The sequence below is a fragment of the Triticum aestivum genome, chromosome 2B (genome assembly GCF_018294505.1).
Source record: "Triticum aestivum cultivar Chinese Spring chromosome 2B, IWGSC CS RefSeq v2.1, whole genome shotgun sequence".
NCBI classification, from domain to species: Eukaryota; Viridiplantae; Streptophyta; class Magnoliopsida; order Poales; family Poaceae; genus Triticum; species Triticum aestivum.
This window is the reverse complement of record NC_057798.1, coordinates 207,846,423-207,863,222: the sequence shown is the minus strand read 5'-3', so window position 1 is coordinate 207,863,222 and position 16,800 is coordinate 207,846,423. Positions and strand designations below refer to the sequence as shown.

At 43.7% G+C, this 16,800-nt stretch overlaps 1 protein-coding gene across 2 annotated transcripts; it reads left to right on the top strand.

Annotated features, from left to right (window-relative positions):
* Positions 1-1,514: 1,514 nt before the first annotated feature.
* On the top strand, positions 1,515-5,495 carry LOC123044388 (arabinosyltransferase RRA3). 2 transcript variants are annotated; one of them, XM_044467117.1, is made up of 2 exons: positions 1,515-1,827; positions 4,130-5,366. In XM_044467117.1, exons 1-2 carry the CDS (start codon positions 1,642-1,644, stop codon positions 5,216-5,218), a joined length of 1,275 nt encoding a protein of 424 aa, XP_044323052.1. In that variant the 5' UTR covers positions 1,515-1,641; the 3' UTR covers positions 5,219-5,366. The 2 variants fall into 2 exon arrangements, with proteins under 2 accessions (XP_044323052.1, XP_044323054.1); XM_044467119.1 differs by lacking the exon at positions 1,515-1,827 and adding an exon at positions 1,872-2,139 and having other exon boundaries at positions 4,130-5,495.
* The last annotated feature ends 11,305 nt before the right edge of the window (positions 5,496-16,800 follow it).

The following is a 16,800-nucleotide window of genomic DNA, read 5'->3' as shown; positions in this document are numbered from 1 at the left end:
AGTATAGTTATAAAAGAATCTTTGTTATTGGAACTAAATTTTCTTTCGGTTTATAAGAGACAGCCATTTGCATAACAATAAAGTGAAAACATCAATCCTCTGAAGCATGAAATTGGGATATCTTCGCTCTACGTACTCACATCAAAGAGCAAAAAAATATGGGGAAACTCTTAATATAATAAAAACAAAGTTGAAATTGCAGATATGAACATGGATAAACAAACAATCCATGGAGTCATTTTGTTGCCTCATTGACAAATGATAGCCTTGATATACGAGCATCATGGAGCTGCAATATAAGAACTAAATAACACATGCATACAAGTGGAGCGCCATCATCCTTGGATGAGGTGAACGCCACAAAGGCGATCAGAGATGCAAGGACAGTGAGCTTACACTTCTTTTTATATTGTATTTTTTTGGTACAATATTTCATTAGGGCAGTTGCAAAAATCTCAAAAACGAATTACCATGCAAGCATGGCTTTAGATAATCAAGCCTTAGCATGTTAGACAATGAAGTCTTACTGTCCTAGATAGAAATTGAGTATGGGATAAACAGATGATTGTTTCTAATCCAGTCTAATCTGTAGATAGAAATTAAGAGCTTATACAAGAAAAATATTCCATAAACTATCAAAGTGGTATTGCTAACCTTACAATGGAGAAGACATACATGATAGAGAAGCGCCTCCTGCTTGCTCCTCCTCGCAGCTGAGGAAAGTATAGTTGCGTCCATGTAGGGCAGAAACGTGGCGGCCATCGCGCCTGGGAATGCCCAGGCCGTGCTGCGAGCTGACGAGCCGTGGACTCCCACCGGGCGCCACCGCTCGGGGTGATGAGGGGCGCCGCTGTTCGATGTCGAGGTCCGATGAGCAGAAACGCTCCGCCTTGTCCATTCCAACTCGAGTTCCCCTTCCTCCCATCCGTTGGTGCTCATCCTTTCATTTTCCTCTCCCATCCGACCAGCACAGAGCAGCGAAACAGGAATGTGAGGTGGTAGCGGCTTGGAGGCAATGGACAATGGGAAGGATCGAGGGGTAGACCATTTTGCGGCGGGCTAGCTAGGTGCGCTATCTCGCGCCGGCGGCGGCATACCTAGGTTTCCCCACGCTCGTATAGTTTTATTTTTATGTTGAGGGCAGGCTCTGGATTGTGCCTCCGATAAGAGAATGCTTCATGGGCTTTAGTCGGGTGCCAGGCCCGTCTAACCAAGATGCTTAGATTTTTTTTATGAGAGTAGCTTCCCTCAAGGACAGATCCGCCAGTTAGTGATTGGACGGCCAAGGATGATCGACCACGCGATCTAACGGACAAAAAGACAGAGGGATGAGAGGGCATCAAAGTGGTTCAGTTTTACTGTCCTTAAATTAATGCCACACATGTCCGTACATGTTTTTTAAGAATAGAAACATCATTTCAAATTGATAGTGCATTTGTCCAGCTCAAAAAAGCAAAAATTGCCGTTCAGTTTGCCCACAACCCAACAGCACTGTTCCTCCCACTTAAACAAAGCAAACCGGTCGTCACGTCTCGGCTTAAACCACCCGTTCCAGAAAGAAGACGCGAAAGGAATCCACAACTCCGCCGTTTCCATAGCTCTCGCCAGATCTCGGTGGTGGCGGCGGCATCACGGAGGCAGATGGCCGGCCGGCGCGAGCCCCCCCTGATGCGCACCGGCTTGGGCAGCGGGCAGCCGCCGTCCCGCGGGTCCCGCATCGCGGCGGCGGTGGCCGTCGGCGTTACTCTCGGCTGCGTCTGCGCGTTCCTCTACCCCGACGGCCTCATCTCCCGCTCCACCGACTCCGCCCTCCACTGGCGTCGCCGGGTAACCTATTCGTCCTTTCTTCTCCTTTCTTCCTTGCCTGTTCGTTTCTTGGTAGATGACTTGTTGGTTTTGTGATGTATCTTGACTGAAAGGTTTTCCAGTGTTGGTCCGCTTAGTGTGAGATTAATATTCATATATGATTCTTGTTAGACGAATGCAACAGTGTAACGACAATGGATGAATCTTAGAATCTAAGTCAACCAGGTATGCGTGAGAACTCAGACTTGTTAGGGAATGATGGCGTGCATCTTCCGTCTGGACCAGTTATGAGCAGTCTCTGGAGAATGCTTAAAATGCTCCAATGATATGAAGGTAATTGCCTAGATTAGCATAAAAAATGTCATAACCTCAGAATGGATAAGCGATGCTCAGAGATTACTAGCATTTTAGCTGTTGTACACCCAAAAATATGATTATTGTAGTGGAAGAAGGCGATATCTGCATTTTGCTATGTTCTTCTGGTTTCTGCTATGCTTTGTGATTACTTAAGGTTGTCGTTTGGCTAGTTATTACATCTGCTTAAGTAGTCATTGGAATGATTGAACACTTGTATGCTATGAAATGATTGAACACTTGTATGCTTGTCAGAGATGTTGGCAGCACATGCTGCTCGATTTATGTTGCAGCAAATAATCATCTTTGCACAAGCACTACTATATTTTTGCAATTCGCTGCAGCCAGTAGCTTGTGCAGGGGTTCCCGTTAGCAACAAATATTTTCATTTTTTTTACCTTTCTACAAATAAATGATATTTCGAGCGCTTGTTGTCAAATGCCTACTGCTGTGCCATACAGTCAAGCTCCTAGCAGTGATCTGAATCAAATAATATATGGGAATGAATTACACCGTAACAGGCAAAACAGGCATGCACCTTGATAGCAATTAGGAATGGCAATTGCAAACAACCTGGCAAGACAGAGAATCAAACTGTGAACTTTAACATCTAGGTGCTCCGATGGTTCTCACCTAATTGTCTACACTATGCTGCAAGCCTTGTCCATGTATGTAGTCTTGGCTTTCACCTTCAGATGATTTTCCTTGTTCATTGCACTTACAGAATTCTAAAATAAGTGTGTATCTCAATAGTTATACTTGTCATTATTCCTATTTCTTCTTAGGTTTTGAAGAAACTCCCAACTAATTTTTGCTTTGCCAAATTGCCCGAAGCTCAGCACCCTCTGTTATTTCTTTGATATTAAATATTATAGTCTGAAAAAATGTTTCTAAAGGCAATGACTTGTGGGATCTTAACCTTTGTGCACCAAAATAGTCATATATCACTGTCATAGGCCTCTAAGAGCAATTCTAGCAGACTCCCGAAGAGGCCCTCTATCCCTAAAAAATTTAGAGGGCCCTCTACAAACACCTAACTTGTCTGTGTATTTAGGGAAGAGCAGGGAAAATATAGAGGGCATTCTGTCCTTGTTATTTTGGTGCCAGGAAGTTCCATGTCGCGTTTCTTCCCTCCTGCGCTGTTTGCTGTCGCCGCCACTAGCATAGCCTCCGGCGAGCTCCCGCCTCTCCCGGCGCTCATCTTTTCCCCTACCCCGGTGCCACGCGAATGGAGTCCAACGAGCTCCCTGCGACTCCCTCTCCATCTTCCGCGCTCCCGCCCCTGACTTCTCTCCCCCTTGCTATCCTCATGCAAATCTCCGCCACCGCTCCTCCTTCCGCGCACCCCTCCTACTCCCGGTAGATGCACCACACTTGGAAAGCTCCGCACCATACCGCTGCTTGAGGGTTGTGCACTCCGTGAAGACCGTAGCAGACCTGGCTGCCAAGGCCACTTTCAAGCACGTGAGGACCTGAACCCGGAGGTGCCGAGCTCCAGCACCAAACAGATTCTAAATAACACATTCCTATTCTTTCTTCTACAGGGGCATTCAGAAGTTCTGTATGGTCATATATCTAGAAATGATGGAAGGCTGTATACCTTGAATAATGCTTCCAAAATCTGCACCTTCCAAAATGGCATTCCTAAATTTTGTATGTTCATATATGGTCATATATCTTGAATCATGCGTTCACAATCTGCACCTTCTATATTTTTTTGGGGTAAGTCCCACATGTCTGATACGAGAGTGGTAGACGACGTACCTTCATCACCAAGACACCAATTCCCCTTTAATGTTAAAAAAGATCATGTGCATCTATGTACAGAATCTGATGTTCATAATTTTTCAGTTGGCTTATATATTTACATATCTGTTGTTGATTGTTTAATTATTATAACCAAGGTGTGTTATGCTTAAGATGTTTTCTTCATGTGCTGCTTTTTACAATTATATTTTTGATATGTTAGGCTGACTCAGTTACTTGTGAGACATCGGAGGAAGTTACCAACCTACAGTCACAATTGGCATCATTGGAGAGAAAAAATGCTGACTTCAGGAAGCAGATCAATGAACTCTCGGTGAAGCTTCAAATGGCTGGGCAAGGAAAAAACCAGGCTTTGTACAGTGCTGGTCCTTTTGGTACCGTGAAGGCTCTTAGAACAAATCCAACAGTCATGCCTGATGAATCCACCAATCCCAGACTGGCCAAGATATTGCAACAGGTTGCTGTAAAGAAAGAAATCATCGTTGCAGTGGCAAACTCTAACGTGAAACAGACGCTTGAGATGTGGTTTACTAATATCAAAAGAGTTGGAATCACAAATTACTTGGTTGTTGCATTAGATGACAGCATAGAGAACTTCTGCAAGTCCAAAGATGTCCCAGTTTATCGGCGGGATCCTGATGAAGGCATTGACAGCATAGGGAAGACAGGTGGAAACCATGCTGTTTCTGCCCTGAAGTTCCGCATTTTGAGGGAATTCTTGCAGCTTGGGTACAGTGTTCTCCTCTCCGATATTGATATCATGTTCTTCCAAAATCCCTTTGATCATCTTTACAGAGATTCTGATATAGAGTCCATGAGTGATGGCCATGACAATATGACAGCCTATGGTTTCAATGATGTGTTTGATGAGCCTTCAATGGGCTGGGCAAGATACGCACACACGATGCGCATATGGGTTTTTAATTCTGGATTTTTCTTCATAAGGCCAACAATCCCTTCAATTGAGCTCTTGGATAGGGTAGCTGGTCGCCTTTCTCGTGAACCCAAATCATGGGACCAGGCTGTTTTTAACGAGGAACTCTTTTTCCCCTCGCATCCTGGTTATGTAGGTCTACATGCATCCAAAAGAACCATGGATATATATCTCTTTATGAACAGCAAAGTTCTCTTCAAGACTGTGAGGAAAAGTGCTCAACTTCGGAAGTTGAAGCCAGTGATTGTGCATTTGAACTACCATCCTGATAAGGAGGCGCGCATGAAAGCAGTGATTGAATTTTATGTTCATGGAAAGCAGAATGCACTTGATCATTTCCCTGATGGATCAGAATGATAAACCAAAGCTTATTAGGAAACAGCAAATGACCCTTCTTGTTTTTTTGCTGTTATCCATTGTTCTTGAAACTCTGGATGGAAGCACGTATCCGTGACTATTGTAAAACAATACATGGTAATTTTGGAACATTGTGCTTGAGATGTCAGACTTGCAGTGAGCATCTAACCCTGATAGTTCTGTAGTTGGTAATTTAAATGTCGATCTTGATACTACCTTCTGTACTTTGTTGGGCTTGAACAATTTTATGTCTGGTTAATAATAAGTAGCAGTATCACATCTGCATGTGTGCGTGTAGAGTTGTAGTTATATGGTAGTACCTGTGGAAAGATATGCTCCCGTTAGCAACTTAAATCACCATATCTTATTAATTTACACCTGCTGTAACCATTTCCTACTAGAATAAGTGGATTACTGAGGCATTAGTTTGGATTGTTAATGGACTATGGTCAAATGGTGGAGGTTGCCCTTCGAAATGGAGTATTCCCATAATCTCACATCTCCGTATATTGGACTAACACTGTTTGCGAAACGCCTCGGCGATCGATCGCCGCTGTTTGTACGATCAATCTACTTCACATATACTCCCTCCTCAACTTTGTACTAACTTTAGCACAAAATTAGTACAAAGTTGAGTCACTTATTTTGAGATGGCTTTGTAGTAACTTTAGCACAAAATTAGTACAAAGTTGAGTCACTTATTTTGGGATGAAGGGAGTAAAAGTAAAGAAATTAACCTGCAAAAAAATAAAAACAAATGAAGAAATTAATATGTCTTTAAAGTTCACTTATTTTAATGTTCGCACCAGGAATGAACAGTAAAAATACATTAAAAAATCAAAACAATTAAAGAATCATGCATGAGCATAATTGAGATTTTTTGTATCCTTGCGACAAACCTAAAACTTTGATTATTTTTGAACGGAGTGAGTGTGTTTCTATTTCTGAATTGTGTGAATATTCTCAGTTTTATTTCTCTATTTCTTTATTTTTGTGTTTTTTCTTTTAGAATTTCCCTTTTTTATCATCCATTTTAACTTATGTTTTTCACCAGTAGAATTTCCCTGGATCGATTTTGTTCAAAGTGTGCATTTCAATAGTAGATTTTTATGAATGGTTTTTTCTGTTTTGATTAAAAACAAACAGTACAAACATGTTAGTCGTGTTTGTGTCAATGTGGTGGACACTTTTTAAGCAAACATTTTCTTTGTGATCTATTAAATTATTTCATGACTACGATCATATGAATATTTTATATGATATATGCATACTTTCTCGAAATGACCAAATAAATCACCACCTACAGGAATAAATTTCATGAACAAGTGAAATATCATATTTTGCTAATACGTAATATTGGGATTATTCATTTCAAATAATAATAATAATATGATTATATTTTCTTTCAACATTTTTAATATGATAAACTTTGTTTTCTTATTTTTCTCCCCACGGACAATAGCTCCTTACTCCTTGCTCCGCAATAATAGGAGCTCCAGACCATGTCTAAAGCATCAACTAAACTAGATACTATTGACTATATCATAATTAGTTTTTGTATTAATATTATAAGAACTTAAATTAAAAAGACATGTAATTATGAAATATTTATTGAATATAAGTAGCATAATGTGATTTAAACATTTGAGCCTTTTAGCATGCATGTTGCATCTTAACTGTTAAGGCCAGCCTTTTTTCACGCAAGATTATATGATAAGGTGGCATTGATGCATGTTGGGATAAATATGTTAGTGGGATCAACTACTTATTTATACTTACCAGACCCCGTGTGTTGCGGTGGGAATCCCTGTGAAGCAAAAACTGAGGTAATCTTTAACTTGTGTAGTCGGCACAGGGGCAGCTGCACAAAACAAAGTAATAACCTTCACACATATGTTTAATTTCAGTGATTTTGGGAACTGTATAAGGTCTTGCTATAAATTTCATTACCCCGGGGTGCAATGAAAAAAGAAAAGAAAATGATAACACAAAAATGATGGAGGAAATGATGCGAGCGGGTGATCCTAATGAAATCCTGGAAGTTTTGTGAAACATATAAAATAAGTACTCCCTTTGTATCAAAATATAAGACGTTTTTGCAGAACTGCAAGAACATCTTATATTTTGGTATAGAGATGGCACAAATTATCATCATCATTATAGTATATTTTGTGATGAAATAAGTACAACTTGTGCCATCGCCAAAACAGAAAATGATGACATGACACATGTTGACTTACATTGGTCAAATGCACAAATTAATTGAAGGTTTGATAAAAATAAAACATACTACCCCCTTGCATGGTCTGCCTACCTGAACAAAATGAAAAATCTGAACAGAACATACGTTCTATGCACAAACTCTAACATGCAGTACTATAATAAGCAAGCATAAGTATTACTCACGTGCTTTCAGTGGCGCACCTAGAAATAAAATGAAGGTTACTTTTATAAAAATCAGAGTTGATAATGCCGTCCTGCAATATAGACCGTCTGATCTATATCTGATAGATAAGAAGCAAACTATGACAATTCTGCCAAAAGATACCCGCACCCCTCTTCACATTTAGAGAAGGCCTTCCCTCGTTCATCATTATCTCCCGCAACCTTATTGTTGAGCAATTAAAAAAAGAAGCCTCTGAAACAATCTGGCATGATGGTCGCTGCCGGCATCGTCCATCTTCATGCCTCCGCCCAGTCCGACCACCAATCACCACCACGACCCACTCCTCCTCACCTTATATCCCCCACACATAACTCATCACGTACGCAGCTGATGCAGATCCTCTCCGACACTGACCTCCGCAAAGCACGTCGACGGCGCCGTCCGTGTCCCAACACCTCAGTTGCCTCACCACCCAGCACCACCTCCTCACCCTCCTAATGGCTATCACCTCCGCCCCTCCCCCATCTCCTTCGGCATCAACCTCCGCAAGTACGCGATAGGCCACATCCTCCTCATCCTCGGTGGTAGCGCCGCCACCTACGAATGTTATTTCTTCACGAAGTTTTGCACACGACTAGAACCATAGGGTATACAATTTTGTATGGGAGCAGGATTGAATATTTTATAAAAAATATCGGTGGTTTTTACACATGGGATTACTCCCACATGGGTCAATCACAACAGATGTTTTGTAAAATAAACTACTCATATAAATGCATCTTGATGTTTCGTGCAACGCACGGGCATCTTGATGTTCCAATCACCTAGGCCGCGCGCTGAGGCCCAGCGAAGCCAGACCCTTATTTTCCTGCCCCCACAGCTGGAAGAACCCTATTTGCCACAAGGAGCGTCAAATACCTAGACTTTTGCACAGGTCGCCCAATACTGGGCCAGCCCATTTTTGTTTTATCCTCTGTTCAGTCTTTTTTTGTTTCTTTCTCTTTCTCTTTTTCTTTTCTATTTCATTTTACTTTTTTCTCTTCAAGTTTAATTTCTTTTTTTGCTTTTTTAATAAATTCGAAATTTTCGAAAAAACTCAAAATTTTAATTTTGTTCAAGTTTTCAATAAACTTTTCAAATTCTGAAAAAGTTTCTTTTTTGAACGTTTTTTGGAACTTTAACTTTTATCTCAATTTTTCAAAAAACGTTTGTATTTTCCACAATTATTCACGATTTCCAGTATTTATTTTTGCATTTAAAAATGTTTCAAATCTGAAAATGTTGTTATTTTTTGTTATTTCAAAAACACATTTTCAAAAATTGTTCTGAATGTTCAAAACATGTTACCATTTTAAAAAGTTTTCACTAATTCAATGTTTTGCATGTTATTATAAAAGGTTCATGTTTTCAGAAAATGCTTGTGAATTTCGGAAAATAGTCGAATTTAAAATGTTTACCATGTTTGTCAGAAATGTTCAGAATTTTCAAGAAACCTGTTTCGAATTTCACAATTTGTTCACATTTCAAAGAATGTTCGCAAAGTAATTCTTATTTTTCATGATAAGTTTGGAAAAAATTGTTTCGATCTAACGTTGCATTTTCTTAAATATTCACGCTGGTCATTGGTTATTAGGACGTGTTTGTTCGACTAGCTAGCAGCACTTCACCCTAAAAAAGAAGCTAGCAGCACGTCATCAGGTCTTTAATTTATGCGCTGCAATTAGTAATCCATCTGGTTAAAGCCGTGATAAGAGGCACCGTCCAACCCCACCACTATCACAATCTCGTAGGGCAAACATGACCCGCGAGAAGATCACAGCTCCTAGCTCTGTCGGCCACCACTGCGGAGACTATTTTTGGAGGACACAACATTTCTCTCTTGTTGCTTCTCGTAATAAATATCTCTCCCGTTGCAACACACGCACATATGTGCTAGTAAATATAAATATAGATAAGATGTGTCTGCCATTGGTTTAAGTTGACCCATTAGCACACACGTTTTTCTCTTTCAAACAAAACATGTCTCAGAAAATAAAAGATTGTTTGCAATGGTTTTAATAGGCGATATAGTGCGTTTACAAATCACCTGAATAGATCAATTAAAAAGCCTTGCCTGGTTTGCAGTTTTGTTGACATGCCTTCACAGAATTGTTCATGTTACTGCATAAGAATGTTTGATGCCACTAGTGGAAATGTTCTATACAGTAAAAAATATGTAAAACAAATTCATACTTCAAACTATTTTTTCATACTAGTTGATAAAATGCTGATGTATTTCACAAACAAAAGTTTACTACCGCTAAAACAAACGTTCATGTATTTCATCGGAGATATTTATTTTTTAGAACAAAATGTTAATATGTATGAAAATAAATGTTTGTGACTTAAAAAAGGGAACTTCATAAGCTCATGCAATTTTACCATGTAAGGATAACAATACAAAATTAGTAAGTGACTGAATTTGGAACACAAGGTAAAAAAAAGAGAACCAACTAATGGTTATGGTTAGGAGGGCGATGCTGCCCCATAGAGATCAACCCCGGTTTGACAACTTAGTGCTTATTAACACTGACGGAGCTTCAGCAAGGCTGAATGGGCCATGGCCCGCCCAGCCCATGAAGTTTTATACAATATACATCTACTCTTGGGCCTTAAAACAGCAGCCCATAAGCTATGTTCTTCTTGTTGGCCCTCCCATGTTTGGGCTGCAAGCTCCGCCACTGCTTATTATTTATTAATGCAGATTATTACTATTGTGAGAGCCAACCTTCCATCAAATGAGGCACCTGTAATGAGTTTTGTCAATCTTAAAGCTCCACAACTTTGACACGTCCATCCTAGGTGATGTGTGCGTGTGCACGCGCGTGTTGTGATGGTGAGAATGAATGCATTGTTCAATGTTTTGAGAAAACAAGATAAAAATAAAATAAAAATCAAAAAATAAAAGGAAAAAACAAATAATATGTAAGGAAAGTTGAAAACGAAAGATAAAGTGGATATAAAAAGCAACGTGAAAACAAAGGACACCAATATACATCTAACAGGATGATCGTTCAGGGGGTAATAACCTGAGCGGATGATCGTTCCATCAGGCAGGGAGGAACGTACAAACGTTTCTGTTCGTTCAAAAAAAAAATTACCCCCAGCGAACACTTTAGAATTGCCATGCAAAAATAGATAAAATTGACATGTTGTAAAGAAATTTTCATTTCTAAAGTGAAAATTTCCATGTTAAAAATTGTCTTGCTTAGAAATTGTCCTGCTAACCGAAGGGAATTGCCATGCTAACCGAAGGGAATTGCCATGCTACGCCAATAGAAAACGCTAAAAATTGTCAATGCTCTAAAAACCAAAATTGCTTTCCCAAATTTGTTCGGCTTGGATTGGCCGAGCCCCCGTGCATTTGCAAATATGTACTACTTAATTATTTTTGCGTAGTAATATGTGCCTTATTAATACAATAAAGATTCACTTACCAGCCACGTAAACGTCAACATTACATGTATTAACATTTTGATAGTCAAATATATGATCATTTTTATCGGAAAAATATACGATTAAATTTTGACACAAAAACTTTAGGCATCTTCAAAGCGGGCCCTTAAATTGCCCGAGACGTTCGAACAATGTTATCCGGACGCAGTTTGCCATCCAACGCCGCCCCGCATCGGTCCGCAGACCAGTCCGCTTGTTCGTTTTCCCGCAAACCAAAAACAAACTAGGCAGCTTTGCAAGAGTCCAGCCCCGTCACCACGTAGGACTCCGACATTCTTGGCCCACCCAAAACCCCTCCCGAGCCCAACCCTTCCTTCTTTTCTCTGCATCAGCTTCCTCCCTTGTCAACGCCGCCACTCTACCACGCCAGCTGCCTGCCAAGCCCTTCTTGGACCTTCGCAATTTCCAACGCTACACCCGGACGCCACGCCGCTTGGCGGACACCATCTGTCGAGACCACTCATTCGTCCGCCAAGCAAGTACCATTGCCCGTATGGGGGTCACCATGCCCGGCAAGTGTTTGGTGAAATGCTCGTGCTAAACTTTTTGCCCCTTCTTTGAAGCTAAGGATTTGGACATGGAGTACTTGTATGTGAACTATGTTGAGTGGTCCGACGAGTAGGATTATGTTGATGAAATGGTGATGATGTAGGCGATCCTTGCAGACGCGGAGCGTGCGGAAGAGCATGCTCTCAATTTCATGGGTTGATCAAGGGTCTTCGAGTGCTGAACCAGAACATGGCACAGGGGTATTTGCGTTGATGGATAACTACCTTGCCTAAAGACAATAAGAAGGAGCAAGAAAGGATGTGAGAGGGGCATTTGGAGTGCTCCAAGATTGTTTTGCAGTTGTTTGTGGACCTGCTAAACAATGCGATTTGGAGACATTGTGGGAAGTGATGACATGTTTCTGATCATGGACAACATGATCATGAAGGATGAGGGTGAATGCTACCAGAGGTTCAGAATTTGAGAATATGAGTGATCCTATCCATATTCCACATCAGAATCCGGCCATGTTTGATGAGTTTGTTCAAATGCATCAGAAAATTCGGCATCGAGTAACTCATGAGCAGCTCAAAGAAGATTTGATCAAGTATTTGTGAGTGGTTAAATGGGCAACTAGAACATCAGTGCGAGTTGAATTCAAGTTTAAACTATTTTATTTGAAAACTTAGTTGGAATGTAATATTTAAATTAGAAGTACTATCGCATTTGAATATTCTGGCAGACTTAAAAATAAATAAAGACGGAACAATTAGGGTACACAGTTGGATGACCGGCTTCTGTATCACTATCTTTGAACCGGTCCATGGGCAAATACAATGTCTATTTTGGAGGCTGGCGTTGGAGATGCCATAGTAGTACACGGAATCCATACTCTCGGCATCTCCAATGCCAACCCTCAATCCGCTCGCATCCGCTCGGACTCAGCTGTCCGGACCACGAAAGTCATCCAACGCGGTCCTGTATCGGTCTGTGCCATGGTCCGGACCAGGATTTTCCCGCAAACTGGAACCAAACGTGTGTGTGGGTGTGTGTGTGGAGGGGGGAGGGGGTTATGGGAGTCCAGACACAAGAAACGTCGCTCTCTCACCCCCTGGCCCACCCAAAAGGAAGCCGGAGCCTGCGCTTTTGTCGCAACCCGCACTGTTTCCGCGCCAAAATCCCCCACACTCGTCTTCCATTCCCCACCACTCTCCACCCAATCCCTGCCCTTTTATCCCACCCTCTCCTTCCTTCCTCCGCTGACTTTGGAACCGTCGGAGAACCTCAGAGATGGAGGTGGCGGAGGTGGTAGAGGATCCGAGCATCACGCTCATCCAGAAGATCAGCTCGATCACATGGAAAACTCGTTGCGTCAACGCTAGGGATGCAAACGAGGAGAATCTCAAGAAGCGGATGGACGCTGGTGGTCCTGGTGGTGGCGTTGGTTGTGGTGGTTGTGGCGGACAAGGCGGACGTGGCAGATGCCGCCAGACGAGCGCGCCCACAATACAGATGTCTTCGTGGCCGGAGCATTACAAGCCTCTGTACTATTACACCTCCAAGAAGCTAGGAACCCCCATCGATACAGTGCTTTACATCATCGACCTTAACACGACGCCGCTCTTCTCCAAGTATTCTTTGCCGTAGCTCCTTCGGGCACGAATGGCGGGCGGGGAGCAGATGGGTGCCTGCGCGTTGTTCACTGTAATGCCTAGAGCAGGGGAGCTGACGTACGATGACCTGGACAGGGAGATGCTCGACATCATCCATGATTGAGGCAAAGGAGGAGGGGGGGGCTATGTGGACGGGTAGGTGGAAGACTCGGACCACACCTAGTCCGACAAGTACCAGCAGCAACAGTCCTACACCTAGACGGGCACACAACAGTCCTACACCCAGACCGGTGTGGGCACACAACAACAACAACATTGGGCCGTTCGACATCAATTGTAGGAGGGGGAGGAGGAGGAGAGGAAGGACGACGAGGACGATGATCCGGATAATACAGCCAGCGATCCGAAGAAGAAGGGTAGAGGAGAAAGCTTCAACATGCGGGAGGACGAGCTGTTGTGTGAAGCGTGGTTGGCCACTAGCCTCGATTTGATCCATGGCACGGAGCAAAATGGCACAACATTTTGGAACAACATTCACATTTGGTTCCATGAACACAAGCATTTTGCCCCCTACTCCGACACGGTCATCCACAAACGTGAATCGAAGTCCCTCAAACATCAATGGTACACCATCCAAGAAGTCGTGTCCAAGTATTGCGGGCACTTGAAGCATCTCATCACATGGTGGGCTAGCGGTGCACAAATCACCGAACAAGTAAGTTGATCACTAGCCGGATATGCATCGTTTTGTTGCTCACTAGCCGGATATGCATAGTTTTGTTGCTCACTAGCCGGATATGCATAGTTTTGTTGCTCACTAGCCGGATATGCATTGTGGACAATGTTTCACTTTGTAGCCTTCTTGTGCTTGTTTGGTGTAGTTGGAGAAGAAAAAATTCACCGTTATGCATTGTTGGTTGAAGTTGAATGGGCAAGCGAAGTGGAACTTTTTCATAGCCAAGAACGCCGCCCAAGCAACCAAGAAAGAAATTGGTGACCCTACCGACCCAACCCAAGAACCACCGAATATGGTTAGAAGATTTTTACAGAGGAAGAAGTGGGATGAGGAGAGGGAGAAGCGAGAAGGTACGGCGGCCAAGCTGTCAGAGAGGTTTAAGGACATATTTGCCGAAGAAAGAGGAGGCATGCGTGAAGCGCTCGGACATCAAGGAGAAAAAAAAGGTGGAGAGGTTTAAGTTGTTGATGGAGGCGATAGATAAGAAGCTCAACCCCGAAGAGAAGAGGACCATGATCGAAGAGAGGAAGGAGAAGAAAAGAAGTTGAAGATCGCCACCAATGCGGAGGACGCCAAGATGATGTCCTTGTATGGATGCCGACGCAAGAATGATCGTGCAATCCACCCGCTACCAGATGTTGCAGCGGCAGAAATATGAGTTGATAGCAGTGCACAATGATGATGTGGCGGCAGCGTATGCGGACGCGGAGGCGGAGGCTGCCTACGCGGCGGCGACGACACCTTAATCGAGGAGCATATGGTTGAGATTGCCGGTCCGGCAGGGTAGAAATTTACACGGACTGCTGGACTGATGTTCTGTTGGATTCGGGTATGTAAAAACTAAGCATACTTGCCTATTTCTGGTTATGATCGGGCATGCGATCGGGCGCTAGTGTGATCCGGCGCGCTGTGTGGATCGAACAAAATTTGAATTTCAAATTGCCCTTTACTAACGGAATATACATAATAGTATTGGATGACGATCTCCCGCATTCGTGTCCGTGGACTGGTCCTTGCTTGTGGACAGATGCGAAGTGAATTTAGGGGTAGTCTGTTGGAGATGCCCTCACACACGGGACACGGTCCGGACATGTGTACGTCACAAGCCTTCGTCACAGGACCTGGACGGCTGGACCCGATCGACCCCCTCTTCCACTTCCACGGATGCATGATCCATGGCATTAGAGCAGGGGTACATAGATATTCTACATCTACATGCATGCAATCCTTCAGACGAGCACGCATGCATGCATGCATGCGATCCTCTTCTTCCGTAGCCAGATTTCTCCGGTGCGTTTCGACACGCGCGCGCGCGCACGCCAGCAAGTCGAATCAAATCATCCAGGGACTTGGGCTAGCTTGCTTGCCGGCGGCTAGTGGGTGAGCGGGGGATGGGGCCGGGCACGCAGCAGGTCCGTGTTGAGTGGCTGCCTCGGAGCCAGCCAGCGTGGCCGGCCGAGTGGTTCGCTTTTCCCTGTGCTCGCTTCCTTGCCGGCTTTTATCGGGTCTCGCGGGCATCATTACGGCACCCACCTTCCCCTGCACGGCACATGCGCCACCGGCGACCGATCGATCATGTCCGACCGCCGCGGTTGACAAGGACCGTGCATGCGCACGGCACGGCCTCCTGCCTCCATCTCTCCCCGGATCTCTCTCGTCGCTTCTCAAACCATTTAACCATGCACGCCGTACGTGCGCTCTACCACTTGAACTTTGGAAGCCAAGATCTTGCAAATACACATCGATAACGTACTCTTGTACTACTAGTAGTCGTGTTAAGTCCTGACAGGCGAGTTCACGTGCACCGGCCCGGTCGTGAGCTCTACCGAGGGAAGACAACGGGCGGTCACGCAGGTAGTACGTACGTACGGCTGTCGGCTGATCCGGTTTGTGCGTCGTGAACCAGCCGGCCGGAGATCCGCTTCGTTGCTGGCTCGATATATACGTCCAGACAACACCGCATGAGGCCATGGCCATCGACTCGTACGCACGTACGTGGGTCACTTCCTGCATGGTTCATGCCACATCCACCTAATTGTACTACTACTCCCTCCGTTCCAAAATACTTGTCTTTCTAGGCATTTCAAATGGACTCAACATACGGATGTATGCAGACATATTTTAAAGTGTAGATTCATTCATTTTACGCCGTATGTAGTCACTTGTTGAAATCTCTAGAAAGACAAGTATTTAGGAACGGAGCGAGTAGTAATTTGTTGGGTTGCATTCTCCCTCCGTGAAAAAACACTGCCTCCGACTATCAATCACTGGCACGTGAACTGCCAGCTTGAACAGTCAGTGTCTATTACCTTGTTGGACATGTTTCGTGACCATTCACCACTACATCCAAACAAGGCACGACGAACCGCCTCACGCTGTCATCATTCCCGTGCAGAACTGGAGGGGATCGGAGGAAGAAAAAAGTGGGAACCGTCCATTCGAATTCAATCTTTCCGTCCCGTAGCCATCGATGAACGGCTGAAAATCCTCCACGTGCTCGGCAGCGCGGTACACACTACAAGCACGTTCACAAGCACAGTGTAGGATATATCCCTGCGAGGCTGAGACACCGACTTGGTGACGCGACGTCCTTGGTGTACTTTATAACAGTGGAAATTCTCGATTGGGGTTTGAAAAGGAAAGGGCGTGCGAGCACCAGCAGGACTTGTCAATGGCGCGAGTAGTTGAAGCTGCTTTCTGCATGGAATCATTCTGCATGCAGGAGGAGGGGTCCAGCGGTTGCAATGTGCGTGTGTGTGCTACTTTTGCACAGTGCCATTCCTCCATGCACGGCTATGCCTATGCTTGTTGGATTCTATCACAATTCACGTGTACTTTTCTCCTTCCCCTTTGGGTGTGTGGA

What these genes read in the sequence shown, in the direction of transcription:
- LOC123044388 (XM_044467117.1), top strand. Translation starts at nt 1,642, where the DNA reads ATGGCCGGCCGGCGCGAGCCCCCCCTGATGCGCACCGGCTTGGGCAGC. An exon ending in CCCTCCACTGGCGTCGCCGG is followed by an intron (nt 1,828 to 4,129) that starts GTAACCTATTCG and finishes TTGATATGTTAG; the next exon opens with GCTGACTCAGTTACTTGTGA.